General features: G+C 44.9%; 1 protein-coding gene across 2 annotated transcripts in view; it reads right to left on the reverse strand.

Annotated features, from left to right (window-relative positions):
• PCGF3 (polycomb group ring finger 3) overlaps positions 1-22047 on the reverse strand; it is a 326964-nt gene that overhangs the window by 74035 nt on the left and 230882 nt on the right. For both annotated transcript variants that reach the window (XM_085641122.1, XM_085641123.1), the window contains one exon: positions 4837-4954. In XM_085641122.1, coding sequence (XP_085497248.1) covers positions 4837-4945 — 109 coding nt within the window. In that variant the 5' untranslated portion in view covers positions 4946-4954. The remainder of the gene's footprint in view (positions 1-4836; positions 4955-22047) is intronic.

The following is a 22047-nucleotide window of genomic DNA, read 5'->3' on the forward strand; positions in this document are numbered from 1 at the left end:
TTCCACGTTCCTCCCCCTCCTCCTTCATCACACCGGGCTTCTTCGTCGAGGTTCATTGTCTTGCTGTGTTGTTTTTTTGCAACATACACCCCTGTATTTTTTTTCCTTTGTGAGTTTCCAATCACCGTCTCTGGGGGTCTCTCTGCCCTTACCTCTTCCTCTTGTCAGCCTGCTCCCCTTTTATATTCCCAGTCACTTTCTCCTGGCCGTCATTCTGCTAGTCTGGATTCCTCCTCTCCTTCTTCTTAATTTACTATCCCTCCTTCTGGAATCGCTCTCACTTTCCCTTCCTGCCACTTCATTTACTTGCCACGCTCCTGCAGTGCTGCGTCCAAACCCAATGTGCACTCACACGGAGCGAGGTCCTGTCAGGAAGTTGTCCGTATCATCTTGGAATACTGATTCTACCACTAGTGATTTAATATACATACCTGGATTATATAACCACATAGTCTGCGAGTAACAAAATATAAATTAAAATTAAAAAAAGGATTTCTGCCCTCAGCTTGTCCACCCAGTTTTAACTCTTCAGATCTTGAGTGGTGAGGTCCTTTTTCAGGGATTGTCTATCCATCGTTTGGCTTCAGAATTTGTTTTTTGATCGAGTTGAAACGTTGCAGATGTTAAGTACAGCCTACATTTTGAAGAGGCTTCCACAACTATTGTCGCTGTTCAATGTCTATTTGATTTGTTTATGATAAAGGCTCTCTCTTTCACTACCTCAATCTTTCTCTATCTCACTACCTCACAACATCACTCACTGTTTCTATCTCACTACATCAGAAAATACCTCTCACTCACTAACTCACTCTTTCTCTACCTCACTCTCTATCTACCTCACTCTCTCTCACTACATAACTCTCTATACATCACTACTCCCCTCTATCTATATCACTACCTCACTATCTCACTACTTCTCTCTCTCAAAAGATCACTACCTCACTCTCTCACTACCTCACTCTCTATATCACAACTTCACTCTCTCTCTAACTCACTACATCACTCACTCTCTATCTCTCTACCTCACTCTTTCTATCTCACTTTCACTGTGGTGGCTCTGTCTGTGTGTGGGTAACTGTGTGTGTGTAGGTGGCTCTGTGGGTGGCTCTATTTGTGTGTGGGTTGCTTTATGTGAGTGGCTCTGTGTGGGTGGCTCTGTGTGTGTGGGTGGCTTTGTGTGTGTGGCTCTGTGTGTGGGTGCAAATGCAATAGGTCTCGCATTTGACAGTGATTAAGCTATTGACATTGTAAATAACAATGCCGTTTCATTAAATGTTTTAAAAACAAAAACATAAAAATAATGTCATGAGCAATGCCAATAGCTCTAACTTTAACAATGCCGAGACCATTGCATTGTAAATGCTTGTTTATCTTACCTATAAGTCACTTGTAAATGCTATAGAAAATCTACCCAGGTCATGGAAGCTAAATGCCACTGCAGACTGAAGCACCTATGTTATCCACAGAGTGAGCCTCAAAAATATGGCATCAAACCTACCATGTGTAGCATGACAGCAGCTGCTTAAAACCCTCTGCAGAGACCTCCCAATATCACTGTTTTAACAGGTAGGAAAAGCTGATTTTAAATATGCAATAAGTCACCCCTAAGTATACCATGCTGCCTACAAAGTAGGATGCATAATATTTAAGAGTGGCTGTAGATGACACACAGGGAAAATTCAAAGTATAGATTAACATTTAATCTGTACATTTTGACCTGAACCAGCTATAGACCCCATTCAAAAACGTATTTTTATATTTATTACAAATCCAATCTACCCCCACGCATTACCTCCAAAAACACGACTAAGTCCCATTCTGTGTTGGGACTTGGAACATTTCAGTGAGAATTCCCCCAAGGTTCCAGAACTTCAGCGGGACCAAACTGCTGCAGGTATCCTGCCATCAGTTCTACTGAGGTGGCTACAATTTCAGCAGCAGCCAGCTCAGGGAGGACTTTTCATCTAAAAAACTGACAAAGCCCCATTTTGCGTTAAGACTTGGAAGACATTTCAGAGCTTTTTTTTTTTTTTTTTTTTTTTAAATGACAAAGTCCCTTTCTGAAGTAGGACTTCGAAACCTTTTCAAACTTTTAGGCTTCCAGACTTTTTATTGGGACTAATCCACTTAGAGAATCTAATTATGACTCCATTGCAGTCGGCCTCAAATTGTGCCTAGGTCCCGATCTATCGCTCTATAGACCATCATTGGTGCTTAGTGTTTTTTGGCACTACTTTTGCTTATAACTTCAAAAAAATAACCCCATCTCCTTTCCCTTATTCATTTTTTGTCAATTTGATGTTATTTTGTTTATTAAATCAACGTTTTTTTTTCGACGGCTTTGTGGGCCAGACATAGTTGCAGATAATCCCTCAAATCTTTGGGGTCGCCGTAACAATTAGTCAGCAATTTTGTTTAACTCGATTTGGTTTGGCTAATTTAGCTGCTTCACAAAAAACGATTGTAGGAGGGTCCAAGGGAAATTTAAAGACAAGCAAGGATTAAATCCCCAAACAGTTACTCAAAAAACAACAAAGATATCCTTGGGTCTGGGATACCTGGGCAAACATACAGAGGCAGTGCAGGTTATCTCGAGGAGCCTGTGGGGGAATCCCTTTAAGGACGAAATCCCTCACCCACCGAAGGTGGCATGCTTCATCATCTGGGATTCTTCTCTTGGCGTGAACGCCTAGTCCTGCCAAGGGCAACAACGCCCTCTCTTAGAAGTAGGAGCTCAGGGATGTTTTATCTCTACTCTGTTGATGATAAACTAAATCCTGCAGATGAGAGGGGCAGAGACGGGTTGTGGCGAGGGTGCAGCGCAACAAAAAGTTATCAAACTGTGTGGGTAGTGGTGTTAAAACTAACTAATGAAAGGGATGAAGTGACATTTATTAGCAAGTTCTCACTGTCAGGATTAAAACCAGTGCACCTGCAGTATGGATTTATGACTGCACGTGTCAGACAAAAACAGGTCTACATGTTTCAGCCTAGAAGACCCAAAAGGTCACGGCTTTCGTCAGGACCTCGAAAAATGCTACTGCGAAAATAGCACGTGAGTAGTAATGAAAAATAATATTGATAAGGAAAAAATACAACACCAGTAATCCTGCTATTTTCAGTGCTGATTTACTGGTCGTACCCGTAGTGTACGGATAAGAGGCCTCACTTCAACTTGGTGACAGCTCAGGGAAGGGTGAGCACTGCTCTCTCCGTCGGTACCCCAGGCCGTACATGAGCAGCAACTGGTGTTGAATTTTTTTCTTATGAAAATTATTTTTCGTCACTTCACACGTGCTATTTTCGGAGTAGCATTTTTCCAGGTCCTGACAAAAGCCATGACACCTTTCGGGTCTTCTAGGCTGAAACATGTAGACCTGTTTTTGTCTGACGTGCAGTTATAAATCCATACTGCAGGTGCACTGTTTTTAATCCTGGAAGCGAGAACGAGCTAATAAATTTCACTTCATCGCTCTTGTTAGTTTTAACACCACTACCCACACAGTTTCATAATTTTTTGTTGTGCTGCCCCCTCGCCACAACCCGTCCTTGCCCCGCTCATCTGCAGGATTTAGTATATCCTAAACAGAGTAGGAATAAAACATTCCTGAGCTCCTTCCTCTTAGAGAGGGAGTTGTAGCCCTTGGCAGGACTAGGTGTTCCCGCCAAGAGGAGAATCCCAGATGATGAAGCATGCCACCTTCGGTGAGTGAGGGATTTTGTCCTTAAAGGGATTGCCCAACAGGCTCCTCAAGATAACCTGCACTGCCTCTATCTGTTTGCCCAGGTATCCCAGACCCAAGGATTTCTTTGTTGTTTTTTGGCTAATTTAGCACTCAGCTGTCAATCCTGGGCAAGGCAAAGCTGTGCCTAACGCAATAGGGTTCTGTGTATTACTATTGAGTCTGAAATGGTGTATGACCTAAACAGACAAAAACTACACTACTAATCGAAAGGCGTCGGTGATACTAGCCTAAACTGAGGTTTCCCGGTCACGTGCCCAAATGCTGTCCCTACCACCACACCTACAGGTATGCTGGAGCTATAAAAGGGGCACATTACATAGCTTCAGATTGGACGACCCCTGGATGTTAGCTCTCCTGTGATTTCAAGTACACCCAGAGATTTCATTTTCATAACTGCTTTCGACAATCAAGACCTCTGTATTACCGTATACCAGTTTTAAACAGCAGTTTGACTCAGAAGAGCCAATAATGTTAGGACATGGCTGCGTGACGTCAAGTAAGGGGCCACTGCGAGGTGCCAGCCACCAAGACGACACAGCAAAAGGTACAAAGTAAAGGCCCATCACAGGATGAGTGAGAGGCTACTATACTGGCATCAACAACCACACTGGACGAACCACCAAAGTGCGGCAGAACACGCTTTAGAATAATACAACAGCTATTATGCGGCCAAATGAAACATTTTACTCCAGCGACCCTACACACCTAAATCGGGGCTGGCCAGCAGAATATTAAGGATGAATGTTGTAACAGGTATCATGTAAAGTTTGCTAGAGTGATGCATTCAATTAGTTAAGTATAGGGTCTGAAGCAGGCTTAATGGGACCCATCTCCAGCAACCTGAAGGGCAGCTCGATGGTCTGTTTGTAGGAAATTTTAACGTTTGATGTTTAACACAGCTACTTACAATTCCAAAAACATGATGTACTATTGTGGCTGATGAAGTCCGGCATTAAACTAACATGGACCATGGTGTGACAAATGTACATATAGATAAAATTTAATAAAGTGCACTTAAAAATCTGCAACTTGATGCTATCTGCTTAATTTTATTTCATGACAGAGGCCCAAGTTTAAAGTGATTACTCACACGTGTGCAAGCACTCGGTCACAGTTGTGGCGTCGATGAGATATCCATTACACAGGCAGCATGTGATGTGGGCGTTAATGTCCCAGAGCTTAATCTTTCTGGTCAGCATCTTTGGTGTCTGCAAGGAAGAACAGGACCCACAGATATCAATATTGGAACACTTCAAAAATCAATTTCATCTTCATTAATTTGCACATCAGAAAAACGTAACAGAAATGCATACATTATGTTAACCAATTTTTCTACCGTGTATTGTGGGCAAGGGGCGCACTAGCACTTTGCTGGCAAAGGTGAACCCATTTTTGTTTCATTAGTAATTAGGAAATAATCATTACAAATGTGTAAACAGGCCGGCGGAATTTATACAAGTGGGTCCGACAGAAGTTTTCTTGTATTGTTATACGAGTCCACGAAAATTAAAAATCACAATTTTTAGAATAAAAATAAACACTTTTCTTACAATGGGCAACATGATCATTTGTAACTCGTGTGGGAGACACCCTGTACACTTCTGTCCTGAACGCAAAATAGAATATCTTGTCAGCATTCCTTCAATTGATGATACAGCAGCAAAATGGTCCACTCTTGGAAAATATCACGGTGCTTTGATATTTTCACATGGGGATTACATTTTTCTGAGATTACTAACGAGCAGATTCACTTCACTCACTGCTCTATAAATAAAGACAGAAAAACCTTCCTACAAGACACCCAAGTTCATCTACCTAAGCTTGCTGGTACACGCCTCTGGGGGAAGAGACCATAGGGTCTCCAGAATTTATGCCTCTGGGACTCTCTCACACTCCAACATAAAGCGAATGGACTGAGGCGCTGAAGGCCCTCCTGGTCCACGCAAAGCCTATCTATCGTCTTGAAGCGCATTGAGACTTTCTATCCTACCCTGTGACCACAAAGTTAGTCTTTTCCATTGCCCTCTACGTCTCCGAAAGCTCTACAACGGCCTGACAGTGGTGTAAGAGAGTACAATCAGCTGTCGTGAAAGGCACAAAAATGATGTTTATATAGCAGTTTTATGTGAGCCATAAGTAAAATCTGTGATTTCGGTGTGCAAGGAGGTAAAAAGAACATACAGAATGGAATTCTATGGAGGAAGGTGCGGAAACCACGCTGTTCCAGAAATTTGCGCTCCCATGGATGAGGTAGAAGTTTAATTGAAATCTGTGCTGCATCAAAATCTCAGAAATTCAGCGGTACCATCAGTCAATGCTTCATGAATGGCAGAAAAAAAAAAGAGCACAAAAAAACCCTCCCCAATATTATCCTTTCGCCGGCGAATATTGGAGAAGAGGAGATTCTTTCATTGATGCATTAACTTAGAGGCCCCAGTGGAAGGGAACATTACTGAATTCATTATAACTGCTGCAAAAGCTTCAGTTAGTTGGGGTGCAAAAGAGTTAACATATTGTTTATTCTTTCCTCTCCTCATTTCAATACGCTCCTAAAGTTTCTCTTGGTCTTGATCTGAATTTCTTCCTTCCCTTGTATTCCAGAAGGTGAGGGACAACCACCACCCCTTCAGTTACAGGAGTGAAGAATCTCGATCTGCATTAGCCTTGCACCACGGACCTCCTAATGAGTCATTCCAAAGTTTTAATCTCTCAGAAAAAAAACAGACACCGATTTGGTTGGTTTCAGAGCACTCCTAGTTTGATAGCTACCTTGTGTACCCAAAAGGTGCAGCAATTTGAAACAGAGATGAATAACCTGGTATTATAACGATTGAATGCTATCTTGACTCTGCATATATGTAGCTCTAACATTTAGACAGTAATGACCTACCTACAAAGCAACAGAGCAGCAGAACTCAAGGTAAGGTATACAAATAAGATAGCGGCAGGTGTAATTTGGTTACGGGGGTGAGGTATATGCATCGCTGTGTTCCATTTTATTATATAAATAGAAAAAGCAGTTTACAAACTTGAGCACCTGTTGCACAACAGAAGGTCCAGGACAAGGCAAATATCTACAGGAGGAGAATTCCACCGATGTGATCCCGCAGCACAGAATTCCTGATTGCAGAAATCACCGCAGCAAAACATGGGCACTTCTAGCTTGAGAAGTTCCTTAACCCAAGTCCCTGAAGGCAAGTTGGAGTTCTTTAACTTGCCAGAAAGCTTAAGCAGGCTATCCAAGATGAGAGAGCTTGGAGGCTAGGCATCAAAGTTTACACACATTCCCTACAGTGCAAGGGCAGCCATTACACGAACGCCATAATGTGATCAAATTTGCTAGCGTCATATCAATATAGTAGCAGTGCACAAAATGGAGCTACGGAAGAAAGAGCTACTGTCGATGAATCAATCAAAACAGTGCCTCGACAGCCTATAGCTGAAAAAACAAGGAGCATGCACGGTGATACTGAAATCAAAGTGGGCTATGAAGAGGTTGTTTTCTGTAAGAAGAGTTAGTCAAAATATGATTGAGACCTCATCGATGTGTAGCATAAAATACAGTTTTAAATCAAGAGTGCTTAAAGCACATTAATCCAAATTTGAAAATGTCAGCAGTGGTAACTGTAGTGGCCAAAATAGATTCTTTTTTAAGGTCAGGACTTAGTGAATAAATATCCAGTCCCTATGACACCAACACATTACTCTAGAAAATTAACATCCTCAACAGATTACACCCCAAGACGTGGGTTGTGTGCCACTGCATAACGGTGGCTAGAAGTGGCTGAGCTGGCTACCCCCCCTATCTTAGCAGCTCCTTGTAAAGGTTCAACAACACGAGTACAAAAATCGAAACTTGGGTCACTAGGCATTGCTCGTGATGAGGCATTGGAGAAGGAGGGACCCGCCGTGACTAACTGGGTACACTCCAAGTGGTAGCAGAGGTAGCTTTTAAACCGGCCCTGGACTGGGTTATTCACACTTATGAGGGTCAAAAGAAATGCTCCACGGTCCATCAAATAAAAAGATGCAGAGACATTGAGAAAGGCCAGCAGACGGGCCTCCCAGCCATGCAGTACACGCATGCCATCGACCATGATCTTTAGGGGAAATCATCAAACAAGGAGGACAAAAACCAGAATGAAAAATGTAAAGAAGCACTGCAAAGTCAAGAGGTCTCACCTTTTGGCTGCTAATGCTTTTTTTGCTAATGCCGTTATGCAGTGGTAAAAACAGAAACAACATGACGTGGCCTGCATTTTTAAAAATATTTTAAAGTCCAAGATGATGGCCACTTGTGTGCAAAAGTGTCTTCTGTAAAAGGAGCGACCCGGCAGCAGATTGCAGCAGCCGACTCTTCCTAAAAAGGCGGTAACATTTAAATATATATATTTAAATATATATATTATCTACTGGCGGTCGCCAGTAGATAGTTATAGTTAGGACCGTGTTTCCATAGGAAATCCGCAACATTCTATTTGGAATAACTTTGGCGCCGGTTGACGAATCCTCGCGAATTTTTCAAAACTAATGGGGCGCTCCGCTCCGCTCCTTCCCTGAAAGTCTCGGGGGGGATTCGTCAAGCGGGGGCTGAGAAAAAAGGGGGGTCCCAAAACACGTTTTCCCCATGCATTTTCCCATAGGACCTTTAGTCCGAGCTACAGCCCGAACGGCTGAACAGAAATACTTGAAATTGGGCAGAGAGGTAGTCCTCAGGTCAGGGATGTGCCTTTTGCAGGTCTGGTGTAAATCTGTTCAGTAGGTCCTGAGAAAATAGCATTTAAATCAATATATATATCTGTAAGCGCGCTCCGTGCGCTTACGGTAAGCTTACCGTACGCGTACGGTGCCGTGCGCGAGCTCAATTCTGATTGGTGGTTACATGATCGAAATCCGAAAGTATCGGCCGCCATTTTCTGTCTCTCGCACTGAAAAACAAAGGTTGATAACATGAAAAGGGGGCAACGAAGAGAGTTGCAGACCCCCTAGCGTTCGTCAGGGGGTTCACGAAGGACCAAAAAGTATGAAAAATAAATTTAATAATTTTTTTAAAAAAATCGCGGAGTGCGCGTACGGTAAGCTTACCGTACGCGTACGGTAAAAAAAAATAAAAAAAATAAACAATCACATTTAATATATAAATCTAAGGACCCCCAAGGGAGAAAAAAACAATTGATATTTTGTAAAAAATGGTGAGGCGTGCACGGTACGAAATGCGGAACGTGGGCGCTCGGTGCGCAAAGCGCACCGAGTGCCCACAGCGCGCGCACGGTTCGTGAAGCGTACCGTGCGCGCAAAAATTTAAAATAAATACATAACTTAGCATTTAAAAAACCGTACAAATTCACTGAAAAAAACCATAGGTTTCACACACGTTATAGTTAGGAATTAGCATTTAAAAAACCTTGCAAATTCACTTTAAAAACCATAGGTTTCACACAAGTTATAGTTAGCTGTACATTTCACTCGTAAAAAACCAATGAAATTCCACGTTATAGTTAGATCAGGTAACTATAACTTGCGCGACCGCAATGCACAATGTGTCATTTCAGATGTCATCATTGATGTGAAGAGTGATGTCACTGACCATGTCATGAGTGATGTAATATGTGACGTCATCAGCAGTTTATTGTGGGCGCGCAAGTTATAGTTACCTGATCTAACTATAACGTGGAATTTCATTGGTTTTTTACGAGTGAAATGTACAGCTAACTATAACTTGTGTGAAACCTATGGTTTTTTAAGTGAATATATATATATATATATATATACATACATACACATGCGCGCGCACAAACACACACACACACGCGCGCACATGCACGCACGCACACACGAGGTGAAGGAGGGGTATAAAAGCATACAGTGTAATCAGTGTAGTGACCTGGGGGGGGGGGGACAGTTAAAATAAATGCTACCAATAAGATGGAGTAGCTAGGGGAGGAGGTCACATGGGGCCGTAGGGAGCAGGAGAGCAAACAGTACGGGGGGGGTCATGTAATATATAAAAATAAGACAGGAAGGAGCGGGGGAAACTGCGCAAGTGGGGGGACTTGGAGTAACTTGGGGAGAGGAGTTGGCCTAGCGGCTAGGGCGGTCGACTTCGAATATGGGGAACTGGGTTCTCAGCAATTACGCTGAACATCCTGTGATTCTGGGCAAATCACTTAATCTCCCCATGCTTAAAAACAAAGAAGAAAAAAAAATTAATGTGTCCTCATGTAATGCAACTGGTGCTATGTAAGGCGCTCTGATACCCGATACCTTCTGATCAAGTTTGCGCTATATAAAACTCCGTTAAGAAAAAAAAAAGCACAGGAGACTGTGATCTGAAGGGAGAAGTCGTACAATAGAGAGAGTGCAAGAAAACACATGAGTCACAAGAGGTCTTTCAACAACAAACAGCTAAAAGCTATCTGTAGGCAAGACCTAAAAATGGTAATCATCGAGTGCCCAGGTGGCACAACAGGCAAATGTGCCCGTTTTGTGTGCCCCCGGGGATCGTTGGTATTACAGAAGATGCTGCAGATGCTTGTTCGAACCCTTCTGCAATATAGATCGCACTGACACACACGTAGCGCCGGTGCTGTCTGAAGAAGGCGTTCCCTCTTTTGTATGTGGGTGCGGCTCCATGCAAATAAGGGAATCTTTTTAACTCTGCACCCACACCCTATTATTGAAGCGGGCGCAAAGATAAAGAAGCTGTCAGAAGGAACACTGAAAGTGTACCACATACGGGGGCACTCTGTCAGTGCAACCCCTGAAGGCAGCCCTCTGGAGGGGGGAAGGAGGTTCTATGGACCCTCAGGCATTCCCCTGCAGGTTGGTGCTGTCACTCACTTCACCCGTCTATGAGAGGATCTCTAATTCTTCTTTAAAGTGCATGCAGGATGCCGCCACCACGGTGAAACACCAAAGGGTTTGAAGTAGCCGCTCTGTATTTCACTTGAATGCGCTTCCCAAGGAGAGCACGAGTTAGCGGCTGCCCTGGGGACAGTGCATTCACTGTAATAGGGCACACTTTCCCTCTTTGTGCACGGCGCACCTATTTAATAGTGCGCTATGGCGCAAACAGGAAAAGTGTTTCCTATGTGTAAATGGGCCCCCAGAAAAGCAAAATCCAAAGTAACACAAAGTTAAAAAGTTCAGGTTTTAATGTTGTCAGTCTGACATAGCGTCCCTTTCCTCTACCAGCACCCTTCACAAAACGCATTGGCTGCAGGTTGCCTTACATAGTCCCTGTTCTTCCACACTATTATTAAAAAATCTTTATTTTCCAGTTGTAGTATACAGCTAGAAATAAACAATATCACTGCAGCATATTGTCAGGCGTTCCATTACTTATTAATGATACACAATAATTTGCAAATCACAATATTAGGCAACTCAACTAAAACAACTAATAAAGGAATTTATCATACCTCCGGCCCCTGGCTCGTCCCATCTGAAATGTGCCAACATATCAATTTATCATGCAATGTAATAGTTACACGATCGCTAGTCTGTTCCAACCCATGCGACGTGTCCTTAACAGAAAGATGAGTTTAGGGCGCATTGAATAACAAGAATCATATGTCATCTTCATAGCCCATCAACCCACTCCCTCTGGGACTATGCTGCTTTCAATCTGTGTAGCAGAGTCCCTGCACGTCTCAGCAACATACGCCCTATATGGGCCCCATATATCTTTGGGACGTGAAGAGCTCGGCATTGGGGAGGCGTAAATTTCAGTTTACATTACAATATGCCAGGCTACGCAGCCAGGCCTGTAATGTGGGGGCAGTTCTCTTACCCCATACTAGCGCTATCTCCCGCTTGGCCAACAGAAACCCAAGTGCCGCAAACCTCCTGATCTTCTTGGGAAAGTTGACTGTGTATCCCATGAGAGCGATTTCCGGAGTGGGGGTCAGAGACAGTGCAGTCATCTCACCCAAAGTAGTGTGTACCCGTTCCCAATATGGTTGTTTTTTAGGACAAGTCCATGTAAGATGGGCAAAGTTCGCTTGAGGGGCATTACATTTCAAACAATGGTGCGGCCTAGAAGGGTCTATTTTGTGTGACCAGGCTGGAGTGTGGTATAGCCTGCGGAGGAATTTAAAATGAATAACTTTGTGCCTGATGTTGAGGGATACTTCTTTCGTACCGATGCAACATTTTTCCCATTGTTTATCCGATATGGGTCGGCCTAGATCACGTTCCCAAGCAGTGCGTACTTTAACATCAATAAGGGGACGTGTATTAGTGCATGATCTGTACATTTTGGAGATGAGATAAGTGCCCGTCTCATTCTCAATTATCAGTGTTAATGGGGCCGCAGGGTCCGGGGCAACTGGGTATGTAGGGAGAGCTGCTCGTAATGTGGAGTGCATGCGTCGCATTATGAAGGCATCCATAAAAGAGCTGTCTTGAAACCGGGCGTCCTCTCTTCCACACTATTATTAAATGTTTTCGCTTGGCACAAGCAGCTCTGTGACTCTTGTAACATGGTATTGCTCACCACATATTCTTCTTTTGCGAGAACTACATCAGAACTAAGGTTAATAGCTTCCATGAACTTGAAATAAATGCACTCTGAGAAGACTTCTACAACATTGTGGCAGCTGTAAATAACCCTGAACCCTGGATGACAAGCAAGGGTCAAAATCCAATTACAGTGTGTTATTTGCAGTGTTTTTCGAAACACTTACTGGAAACTGCATTTAGAAGAGCTGTGCTGGTCAAGTCACTGTGTTGCCAGTTTTACCTCTTTTTTGCTTTCCTTCCTTGTTCTCATTGTCTCACCTACTTGATAATGCACTCACTGTCTGTAGCGAGAGATATTGTGAGCTAGCCAAGAACATACAGGCGTTTAGAGCCTGCACATTGCTTACCATTGTTTGATTTTCATTTCACTCTATTCTGCCTGTTTCTTATTTGTGCTTGTCAATCATATGTTTGTCCATCCCATGGAGCACAGCATCTATTGTAATAGGCTGACTTCTATGCCTCTACAATGCAACGCGGCTTGCTTTCAAGCAATATTTTTTCTTTTGCGTTAAGCACTCCATGGGAATGCATGTGTTTTACAGCTCTCTGTGTTGTGTATTGCTCCCCCCCTGCACTGTCTCATCTGTGTGATTCTCCCCACCCCTTCCATGTTGCCCTCGCGTGCTTGCCTCATTGCTTTCTCCCGAGTATGCTACTTCTCCGCTCACTCCAATTTGTTCTCTTACTTTTGCTTCTCCTTCCCAACCCTGCCCTTCATGTCACTTCCCCCAACAGCACCCCCTCCTCTCACCTGTTGCCTCTCCTCCCCGCCCTCTGTGCTGCTTCCCTCACCAGTGCCCTCATCTCAACCTTTGCTTATACTCCTCATCTCCACCCTCTTGGTAACACAGTCCTTCTGCCTGCACTGCAAAGAAGTCAATCAATTGATATGCAGGTCCACAGTTTCACTGCTGTTTTCACCTGCACCCTCGTCTCGCCCACTGCGTCTCCTCCAGTTTCTGCAACACCCCAAGAGCTTTCACATGGCGTGTGAGGTCTTCATAGGCTTCCCTGCAGAGTCAGTGGAGTCGCAGACACTGCAGCTGATGCTGGCCCCAGGTTCCTATAGAGGTCTGATCTCCCGCGTATTGAAGGCCCTGAAGGCTGCCGCCGGACTGATATGAAAGGAGTCTGACAGGTGGCTGGACGACTTGACTGAACCTCTCACAGAAGTTGAGTGTAGACTAGCATGAGCTAAGGTCAAGGAGGTTGTTGGCAACGCCCTGTTCAAACTCGCCCGATTTTATTATCTGCACAGCACGTATTTAACACATCAGCGGCTGCATAGGTTTAACGCAGCCCGGTCTGCTGCTTGTCCTAGGTGTGGGGTAGAGCCGGCGACACTCCTGCACATGAAATGGGAGTGGTGTGCTAGACTGAGGCGTTATTGGGAGGAGGTAGTTAGTACTTGTGCTGCAGGAGATCACAAATTTGAGGCCTCGGTCCAACATTGCCTGTTGGGGGTGCTACCGACCCCAAAGCAAGGGACTAGGATGAAACGCAGTTTCACTCTGCTGGAATTCTTGTTGGCTAAGCGACACCTCGCAATCCACTGCGCTCGTCCTAGTCCACCTGTGACACACAAGTGGTTTAAAGATCTGTGTGACTTTGGGGTAGAAGAAGAGCGGCAGTTATGACTGGTACGCACAGACGAGAATGCCGAGAGAGAAGTGAAATGTGGGGAGATATGTTGGAACGTTTGGTGTCTGAGGAGCCGGTGCCCACTACCTCTCCCAGGAACACACTAAGTATTGGTTCGATGGAGCACCACAATAGAAACACGGGGATAATCCCCAGATTCTTGGCCTATATGTATGTGAATTGAGGGGCGTGTGACTTGGGTGGGACCCCAGTGTTCCTGCAGCCGTCTCCCCCCACCCCTTTTGCTCCCGTCTCCCTCAACCCCTTTCGCGCACGTCTCCACCCCCACCGCTTTCACGCATGTCTCCCCCTCATACTTTTGCACATGTCCCCCCCCCACCACCACAACCACCCCTTTCGCGCGTGTCCTCCCCCCGCCCCTTTAGGTCGCCCTCTTCTCCTCTCTACTCTTCCAGTTAGTTTGGGGGTCCACGGGACGGGATACCACTATGGGTGCTGCTGCGGTTGGTTTCTTATTGTTGTTTTGTTGGATTTCATTTCTTCCCTTGTTTAGTTCAGGTGAAATGAAGGCCTGGTTTTAGCTGGTTGCTAAGCAGATATTGACTGCGGGATGTGTAGTTCTGTGTCAGGCCTGATGAGGTCAATGTGACGGGTCCTCAGCCCCAACTGTAGAAGATGGCTTCAAATTGTTGTTTTGAATAAGGGCGTTGTCGGATTGATTTGTACTACTGTTTATGACACCAACATACATACTGTAATGTCATGATATGTGCTTTACCTCTGTCAGTTAAAATACGCTTTTAAAAAAAACTCTTAACACCTAACTTTATAGTAACCTGTGACATTATGTATCAAATAGCTCTCTGAACCCTTTAATAAGGAGTAAAAACAATCCATTGTTAAATGAAAATTTGCGTTAAGATACACCTTTCACGATCAATAGGGCTGCTGCCTTTATTGTAACATTTGATAGTAAGCAGGTCATGCCTATAGCTTATCATTGGCTTAATACCATAACCAACTCATTCTCATTCCTGCTGTATTGAACATTAAGTGTTCCCATATAAGCAACAAAACATTCATTGGACGCACACAACTTCTCTGCCCAATCAAATGCTTTACTTAAGAAACCCAACATGTCAACAGAGCAGGGCCGGCTTTAGTGCTGGTGGCGCCCTGTGCAACAATGTTTGTTGGCGCCCCCCCCATGACCACCTCCACCACGGATTCTCAAACTAGCACCTTTTAACAGTGACCAAGTCACCATAACCACACTCTCTCAGATGCATTGAATTAGTTATATAGCGCCACTCATACCAGTGTAGGGTGTCCGAGAACTTTGCATCACACCCACATTACACAGAGAAAATCAATCATACCCGTGCAAATCAGTGTATAGGAAATGTTACATAAGCCAAAGGACTGAAAGTGTAGGAGTCACATGTCATCCATACTGGTAGGCAGTATAGTTTAAGAGTGATTGGTGTGGAGAAGCACAAATGCAGAGTCGAAAAAGAAACAGCATAGTTGGGAGTTTTCTTTAATAATAAAAATCGATTTTTAGCCAAATTAACCCTTTTTGCAACATTAATCAATGTTCTAATAATGTATACTTTGCAGTGTGTATGCAGTTCTGGGATGAAAGTTAATAGCTCACTATTCTATATTAGGACTTTAAGTTATAAATTGCAAGTAACAAAAAAGATGTCTCTTTTTAAAGCAGTAACCTGCTGATCTGTTTACATCATACGCACTCTGTAATCTACTGGGTACACGTTCTTTGCAGCAGGCATATTAACCCTCTGCACTAACTTCACCTTAGTCAAAACCTCAACTTTACAAAACACTGATCTCTCTCCAAGAAGATAATTAATCACACGAGTTTTCTTGACATCTATGTGAGGCCTGGTAATTGCCAGCGGAAAGAAACGCTGCAGCAGGTGCTTCAAAAGCATAATAAACTTTAAAACTTGCCGCCCCCAGGAAGCCTGCACCCGGTGCGGTGGCACCGGTCGCACCGCCCTAAAGCCGGCCTGCAACAGAGTTTAAACCCCTTTCTCCGTAGGACATTTTAATACTTTTTTGTACTATATACTTGTAACACCAGACTCCTCAAAGTGTGAATTCCCCGGCTCCAGACTGGATCGAAGATTTTTTTACTCCAGCAATCCCCTCACCTGTCAGTAGGTGGCGCCATGCGGCTACATGAGGGCACCTTGACTCAGTTCTTTTGTTCTGCACCTTCCGACACAGATCGGGTTCTCCATCCCGGAGTTGTCAGGCTGACTGACTTCTTTTCTCAAATTTTTCCTAGTGTGCAAGTGGCATTGCCCTCCACAAATGACAGGGTTTAAACCACGTAAGAACCCTGTGTCAGTGACAGACCACCACGAGGTCTGTCTCTGGTGTCTGGGCTCCTAGCACAATTTGATGTAGTGCGACAAATGCGCTAAACTTAACCGGAAAGTCATTGGAGACTGCATAGCCAAACTAAACGTCGCAGAACACGATCTGAAACTGAAGAAGGACAGGTCCCGGTCGAGGATACGGATACACACTTGCTCCCAAGGCAGTTCTTGCAACTGTTCTTCATTGAAGCAGAAATGTTTAAGTAAGCCAATCAAGTCGAAAGTTCTGGTGATGTTAGCACTGTCAAACCAGAGCTAAAAAAAATACGTGGTAAAATTACAAGAAATGCACATTTAACCTACACCACGCCAATTACAGGGTAGAAACTTACAGGTGCATAATTGCCAGAGATTGATACTGCGAGAGACACACCAGATCTTTGAAAACGCTCTCCTACAACTAGGAATAACTCACTTTAATCTAATCATGACAACTATTGAAGACATAAAAATCAGCTACTTCGCTTTAATTAATATGATGGTATTTGTTCATGTTTTGGTACTTGAAGTGAGCAAAATGCAGTTGCATTCTTAAACCTCTCTATCAAAGAGAGTACTATTTGCCACAAAGTAAATTATATCCAGAAAAGCAGACAAGTAAAGGGGTAGGGGTGTAACATTAGTCGGGGAATGACATTATAATTTCTGACAATTAAACACACTAAACTGGAGGAATTCGAGGCAATTGCCAGTCAGTTTCAGGAGGAGGCATTCCATTATAGGGTGTGAACTGACCATATTTCTCTATTTCCAGGGGCAGCTGGGTGTAGATGTTAAATTTGGGGTCGGGCATCCAATGTTAACCAACGGTGATTGGGGGTGATCGAAGTTGCGCTGCTCACAGATGAGTAACGCGGTGGCAGAGGTCAATCTCAGGGGTTATGGTACGCATGAGGGGTCACAAGGCAGCACCAAACTTACACCCTCAGCAGCACAGGGGTAGCCGGGTGCAGCTTGCCAACACAGCGTCAGGTGCTCAATGCAAATCAGTGGGAGAGATCGGTTTTGGGGAAAGGCTGCAGGCTTGGACCTGGAGGCTGAACGAAGAAAACCCACAGCTGCCCAGGTAAGTTCTGATGCTAGGGGAAGTAGGTACACCATTGGTTAAGCTCCCCAAAGCCCTGGGGTTTGGGTGCAGGGGTGTCCTTTTGCATCGGGAACAGCTTACCAGGCAGGACGCGGTCAGGGGGAGTCTTCGTATTGAGGCTGCAGGCGTCGATGTAGATTAAGGCAGGAGGCAGCCCACGGTGGACTATGGCTCAGAATCGCTGGGTTACCTTAGCAGCACTGGTGGGCCACTTTGACACGGGCCGCGTGTGTTGTGTGCAGAGGTGGGTCCGGGGCCGTTTCTCAGGGCAGAAGTTGGTTTCTTCTTGGACAGGTCCACCATCAACAAGAGTGACTTGATCTTTAAAGAAGGCAAGCAGTCCTCCCAGGGGTTTGGAGGTTGCTGGGATTGCAGGACGAGTAGACTTTTGTAGCAAGGGCGAAAGCCGGCAAACAGGCTTGAAGGGCTGGCACCAAGTCAGTCACTGGTCCTTCTTCTTTCTTGCTGTTGCAGCTCTTCAGTGTCCGGGCTTCGTATGTCATCAGGAATCTCATTTCAGGGTCTTGGGCTGCCACCTAAATACTAGATTTAGGGGCGTTACACACTAGTGACAGGTAGGGGCAAATGGGTTCCTCACCTGGGGTGTCTACACTCTCTAGCCCTAGCTGGATATGTCCCACCAGCTTCAACAAGGTAGTGGGCACTGAAAAGTGGAGTTGGGGGGTGGGGGCCACTTTCTATTCTCACTAAGTTTTCCCTCCTGTTCTCTCGCCAAAAGTGGGGGTTTGAACCGGAGGTTGCCATTTGCTGCTTGCCGCAGAGGCTGGGGTCGCACTACAAAAGCAGCAAAGCCTTTAAAGCTTCCCCGTCAAGCACTTGGCTCGTCATGGGAAGGAGGTGTGACACCTCTGCCCAGGATGGGCTTTGTTTCTGGATTCAGAGTACAGGGGTTCTCGACCCAGGGGTCCAGAAACATGTCCGGTGGTGGCAGGCTGACTAAAGCCAGCCAGAGACAACACCAGGGTTAATAAGTTTTCAGGGTGGGGGGGGCGAATCTGAGTTGCCCTCTAAGTACATGTCTTAATAAATCCAACACTGGCATCAATGTGGGTTTATTAGGAGGAGTCATTTGGTACCAAACACTCCTGGGTTCAGTGAAGCCACCATGTGGCTGGGTAACTCGAGTTATACAATATTAAGAATAGACAAATATTGTAGGGGCATATCTGCTCATGCAGATATGCCTACACCTGAGATATAGTGCACCCTTCTTTAGGACTGCTAAGACCTTCTAGAGGGGGGACTTACCTATACCTTAGGAAGTGATGCTGGACCTGGCACACGGCCCGTGCCATGTTGACTTTGTCATTTTTCTCTGCACTAAGGCATGCAGGCTGCAGTGGCATTGTTCATGGCTGTGCTGAGGAGTCTCCAGGGGACTCTCTTCAGGCCCAGTGCCCTGGGTACTGGGGGTACTGTTTACTAGGGACTAATAGTGGGGTCTGAAGTTGTGCCAATCATGGTACAGTTTTAGAGAAAGAACACGGGTACTGGGAACCTGTTAGCAAAGTTGCATCAAAAGCCAGGCAAAGCGAGTGTGTGTGTGTAGGGGGTAGGGGGTACTGCAACCGAAACCCACTTTCCTACCGGATAGATCAGGGCAACTTTGATCCCAAAGAGAGCCAGTCAGCCCACAGCAAACACAGTGCCAAAAGCTCTTAGCCACCTGGCCACTGAGCCAGTAACTGGGTTATTTCTCCCATTCTTACAGAGAACAGGAGTGGAAACAATTTCTACCCAACAAAAAACAACGGAGTTGTGGCCTTCAAAGTGCCCTGGTGTGTGTCAATCGTAATCTTTTGTCAATGAAGACTTCTTTGAAACAGTGATTTATAACAAACAGTGTAAGCTGTGGCGTGAAACGGATTAGCATCCCTCCCTGGTCGCCCTGGATTCGTTGTGTGCCTCCCTCTGCCAGATGAAATGTTTTGCCTTTGGCAATTTAATCAATCCAGTTGAGGGAAGCAGTCAGGGGCAGATACACTCCCAAGGAATGTTTTTCATGTTGTTTGTAGAGTATGTTAAATCGAAGGAAATTTGGGGTTTGAATTCCTGTGGCTGCACAGCTTGAATTGACCGGGGGGGGGGGGGGGGGGAGGGGTTAGGGGGGGGGGTAGGGGAGTTAACCCCGGACCAGATGCAAAGGCTGTCTCTTGCTCATTAGTGAACATTCGAGTTTATCAAAAACGATGTGTTCCTCACGCAGCCAGAGATTCACGAATGAATATTCATGCTGCTTGAATCATTGTTAGTCTTATTAATTTGGCCAGATACAAAATCATTAATTCAGTTTGATCACTGGCCTCATTAAACAGACTGCGCTGGGATTATCAAGAGTTCTGCTATGCCAGATGTTTGCTAACTTTACAAGCTGTTGCCAAGTACCGCTGTGCCTTCATGCCAAGAAGGCAATGGGAATTTACTGGCCTCCATCCAGAGCTGCACAAGCCTTAGCTCTTATAGGGTATAAAAGAGCAAGTAAACTTTTGCCATCATGAGGTCACTCTGCAGAGTTTGGCTAAGGGCCTATGGCACTCCCGTACCCCACATAAAGACATATACCTTAGGCTGAAAAGGGCCCTCAGGAGGGTTTCCCCGCCTGGACTAAATGAGCTTCTGGGGCTGGCCTTACAGACCTGTCACTATCGGGTTATTAAAGGCTAAATTCGTGGCACCTACCGAATGGGCCAAAAAAGTATATTTATTCATCAGTTTCTGGACATCATTTAATAAAATGTGATTTTCTTCAAGACCATCTAGTCTTTAAAAAAAAAATTTTAAAAAAAAATATATGCGAGCCAAGATGGCCCGGGTTTCCACAACAAAAGAGTGGCATGATCATCAGAGAACAAAATTATATACATAAGCAGGGGTCTTGTATTCTTATGAATGCACCACAAACACTGCTGCGTCATCGAGTCATGGGTCCATTTTCGGCTGAACTGACAAATGCTTTAAATGAATATGTACTTTTGTTGGTAATGTCACTACAGACTAGTAATTAATAATCGCCTGGGGAACCGGATGAGTGTGAAGCGCTTCAAAAAATGTCCAAGTCCAAAGTTCAGACTTAATACCAACATTGCGTGGCGTACCAAGCCAGCCAGCCGAAGAGGGTGAGTTGGCCCGATTGAAAATTAAAATGGACAACCTAGTAAAGCAACTTCAAGAAATGTACAGGGCCGGCTTTAGGGCGGTGCGACCGGTGCAGCCACACCTTCCGCTGAGCGGGGTTGGGAGGGAGGGGGGTGGGGGTTGCTGTGTTTAAAAATTATTTAGGGATGTAAAAGCACCTGCTGCAGAGATGCTCATGTGTTTTGCAGTTTTCAAGCAGCAACAAAACTGTCAAGATAACGGTGGTGAATAATGTTCCTGATGGAGAGAGAGCAGAGTTATTTGTCTGGTGGCAGTTTTGAGTCCTTAAAAGGTAGCACAGAGGGTTAATATGCTTGCTGCAAAGAACGTAAACCATGCATATTACAGGACTGTGTTTTAGGTGGATGGCTCAGTGGGTTACTGCCATTGTCACAGAGATCCTTTAGTTACCTGCAGTTCATATGTTACAATCCTTATATAGCACACTAACCTACGAACTACCAAGGAGCTGCGTGTAAATTCATGGAATAGGTTAGAACCTAAGTTTTTCTCCTAGTCTTTCATTATTCCAATGTTGCTTCTTTCTGTTGCTTTACTAAGAAGGTTTGCACATTCTTATTAGTAAAGCCAAATGCAACTACTATAGTGCGTTCTAAATCCAGACTTTGGGCTTTTCCAGACTAAACACTCTTAAAATATAGTGTCTAATAGTATCGGTGACATGATTCCTACACCTTGCAATCCTCATTATTTACGCAACATTTCCCACAGAGTAATTTACACACACGATTCACTGTGTCTGTATAATGTGCGTGTGACGTAAAGTGCTATGACACCCTACACTGGTGCGAGTAGCGCTATAAAACAAATTAAATGCATGTGAGTGAGGCTGTGGAAAGATGAGGGGCACTGTTGGATGGTAGCAGTGACGAAGTCAGTGGAGAAGGATATCGTGGGGGGAGTGGCAAAAAAGATTGTCGCACAGGGCGACCTAGTAATTCATCTTTGTCTTAAACAGAAAGTATAGCAGCCGGTCTCGTGCGCTCGGTGCAAAAGGAGTCACAAGGGTTGAACCTACGTTAAGCACTCCGCACAACTGCTGACGTAGGCAGAGACCGGAAGAGCAGCCACATCCAAAGTAATCCTGCCGTGTGGCACAGTCTGCGTCCTAAGGAGCCGCTAACTGCATAACCTTTAGACTGGAGGGTGAAGACTACGGCACAAGTCCTAAACTAGCATTGGCATAGCCAATAGGTCTCGTCTTTGGGACCTTATAAGTGTTTAGCCATGCAACAGTTGCATAACTAAACACTTATAAGGTCCCAAAAGCGAGACTTATTAGCTATGCCAAGCGGCCATGGGGCCGCAAAAGTTAAAGTGATCGTGATCAAACATCAAAGCGGCTGTGCGGCCGCTAAAGTGAAAGTAATCGCGTTAAAAGTGGCGCGCGCGCCCGCGCACATGCACTGTAGCTCCAGGCTGGCCTGGTAGCACTTTTGGGAGCCCTGGTAGCACTTTTTGGAGCCCTCTCAATAAGTCTCGCCAGACCAGCGCATGCGCT

The sequence above is a fragment of the Triturus cristatus genome, chromosome 2_2 (genome assembly GCF_964204655.1).
Source record: "Triturus cristatus chromosome 2_2, aTriCri1.1, whole genome shotgun sequence".
In the NCBI taxonomy this organism is placed as follows: Eukaryota; Metazoa; Chordata; class Amphibia; order Caudata; family Salamandridae; genus Triturus; species Triturus cristatus.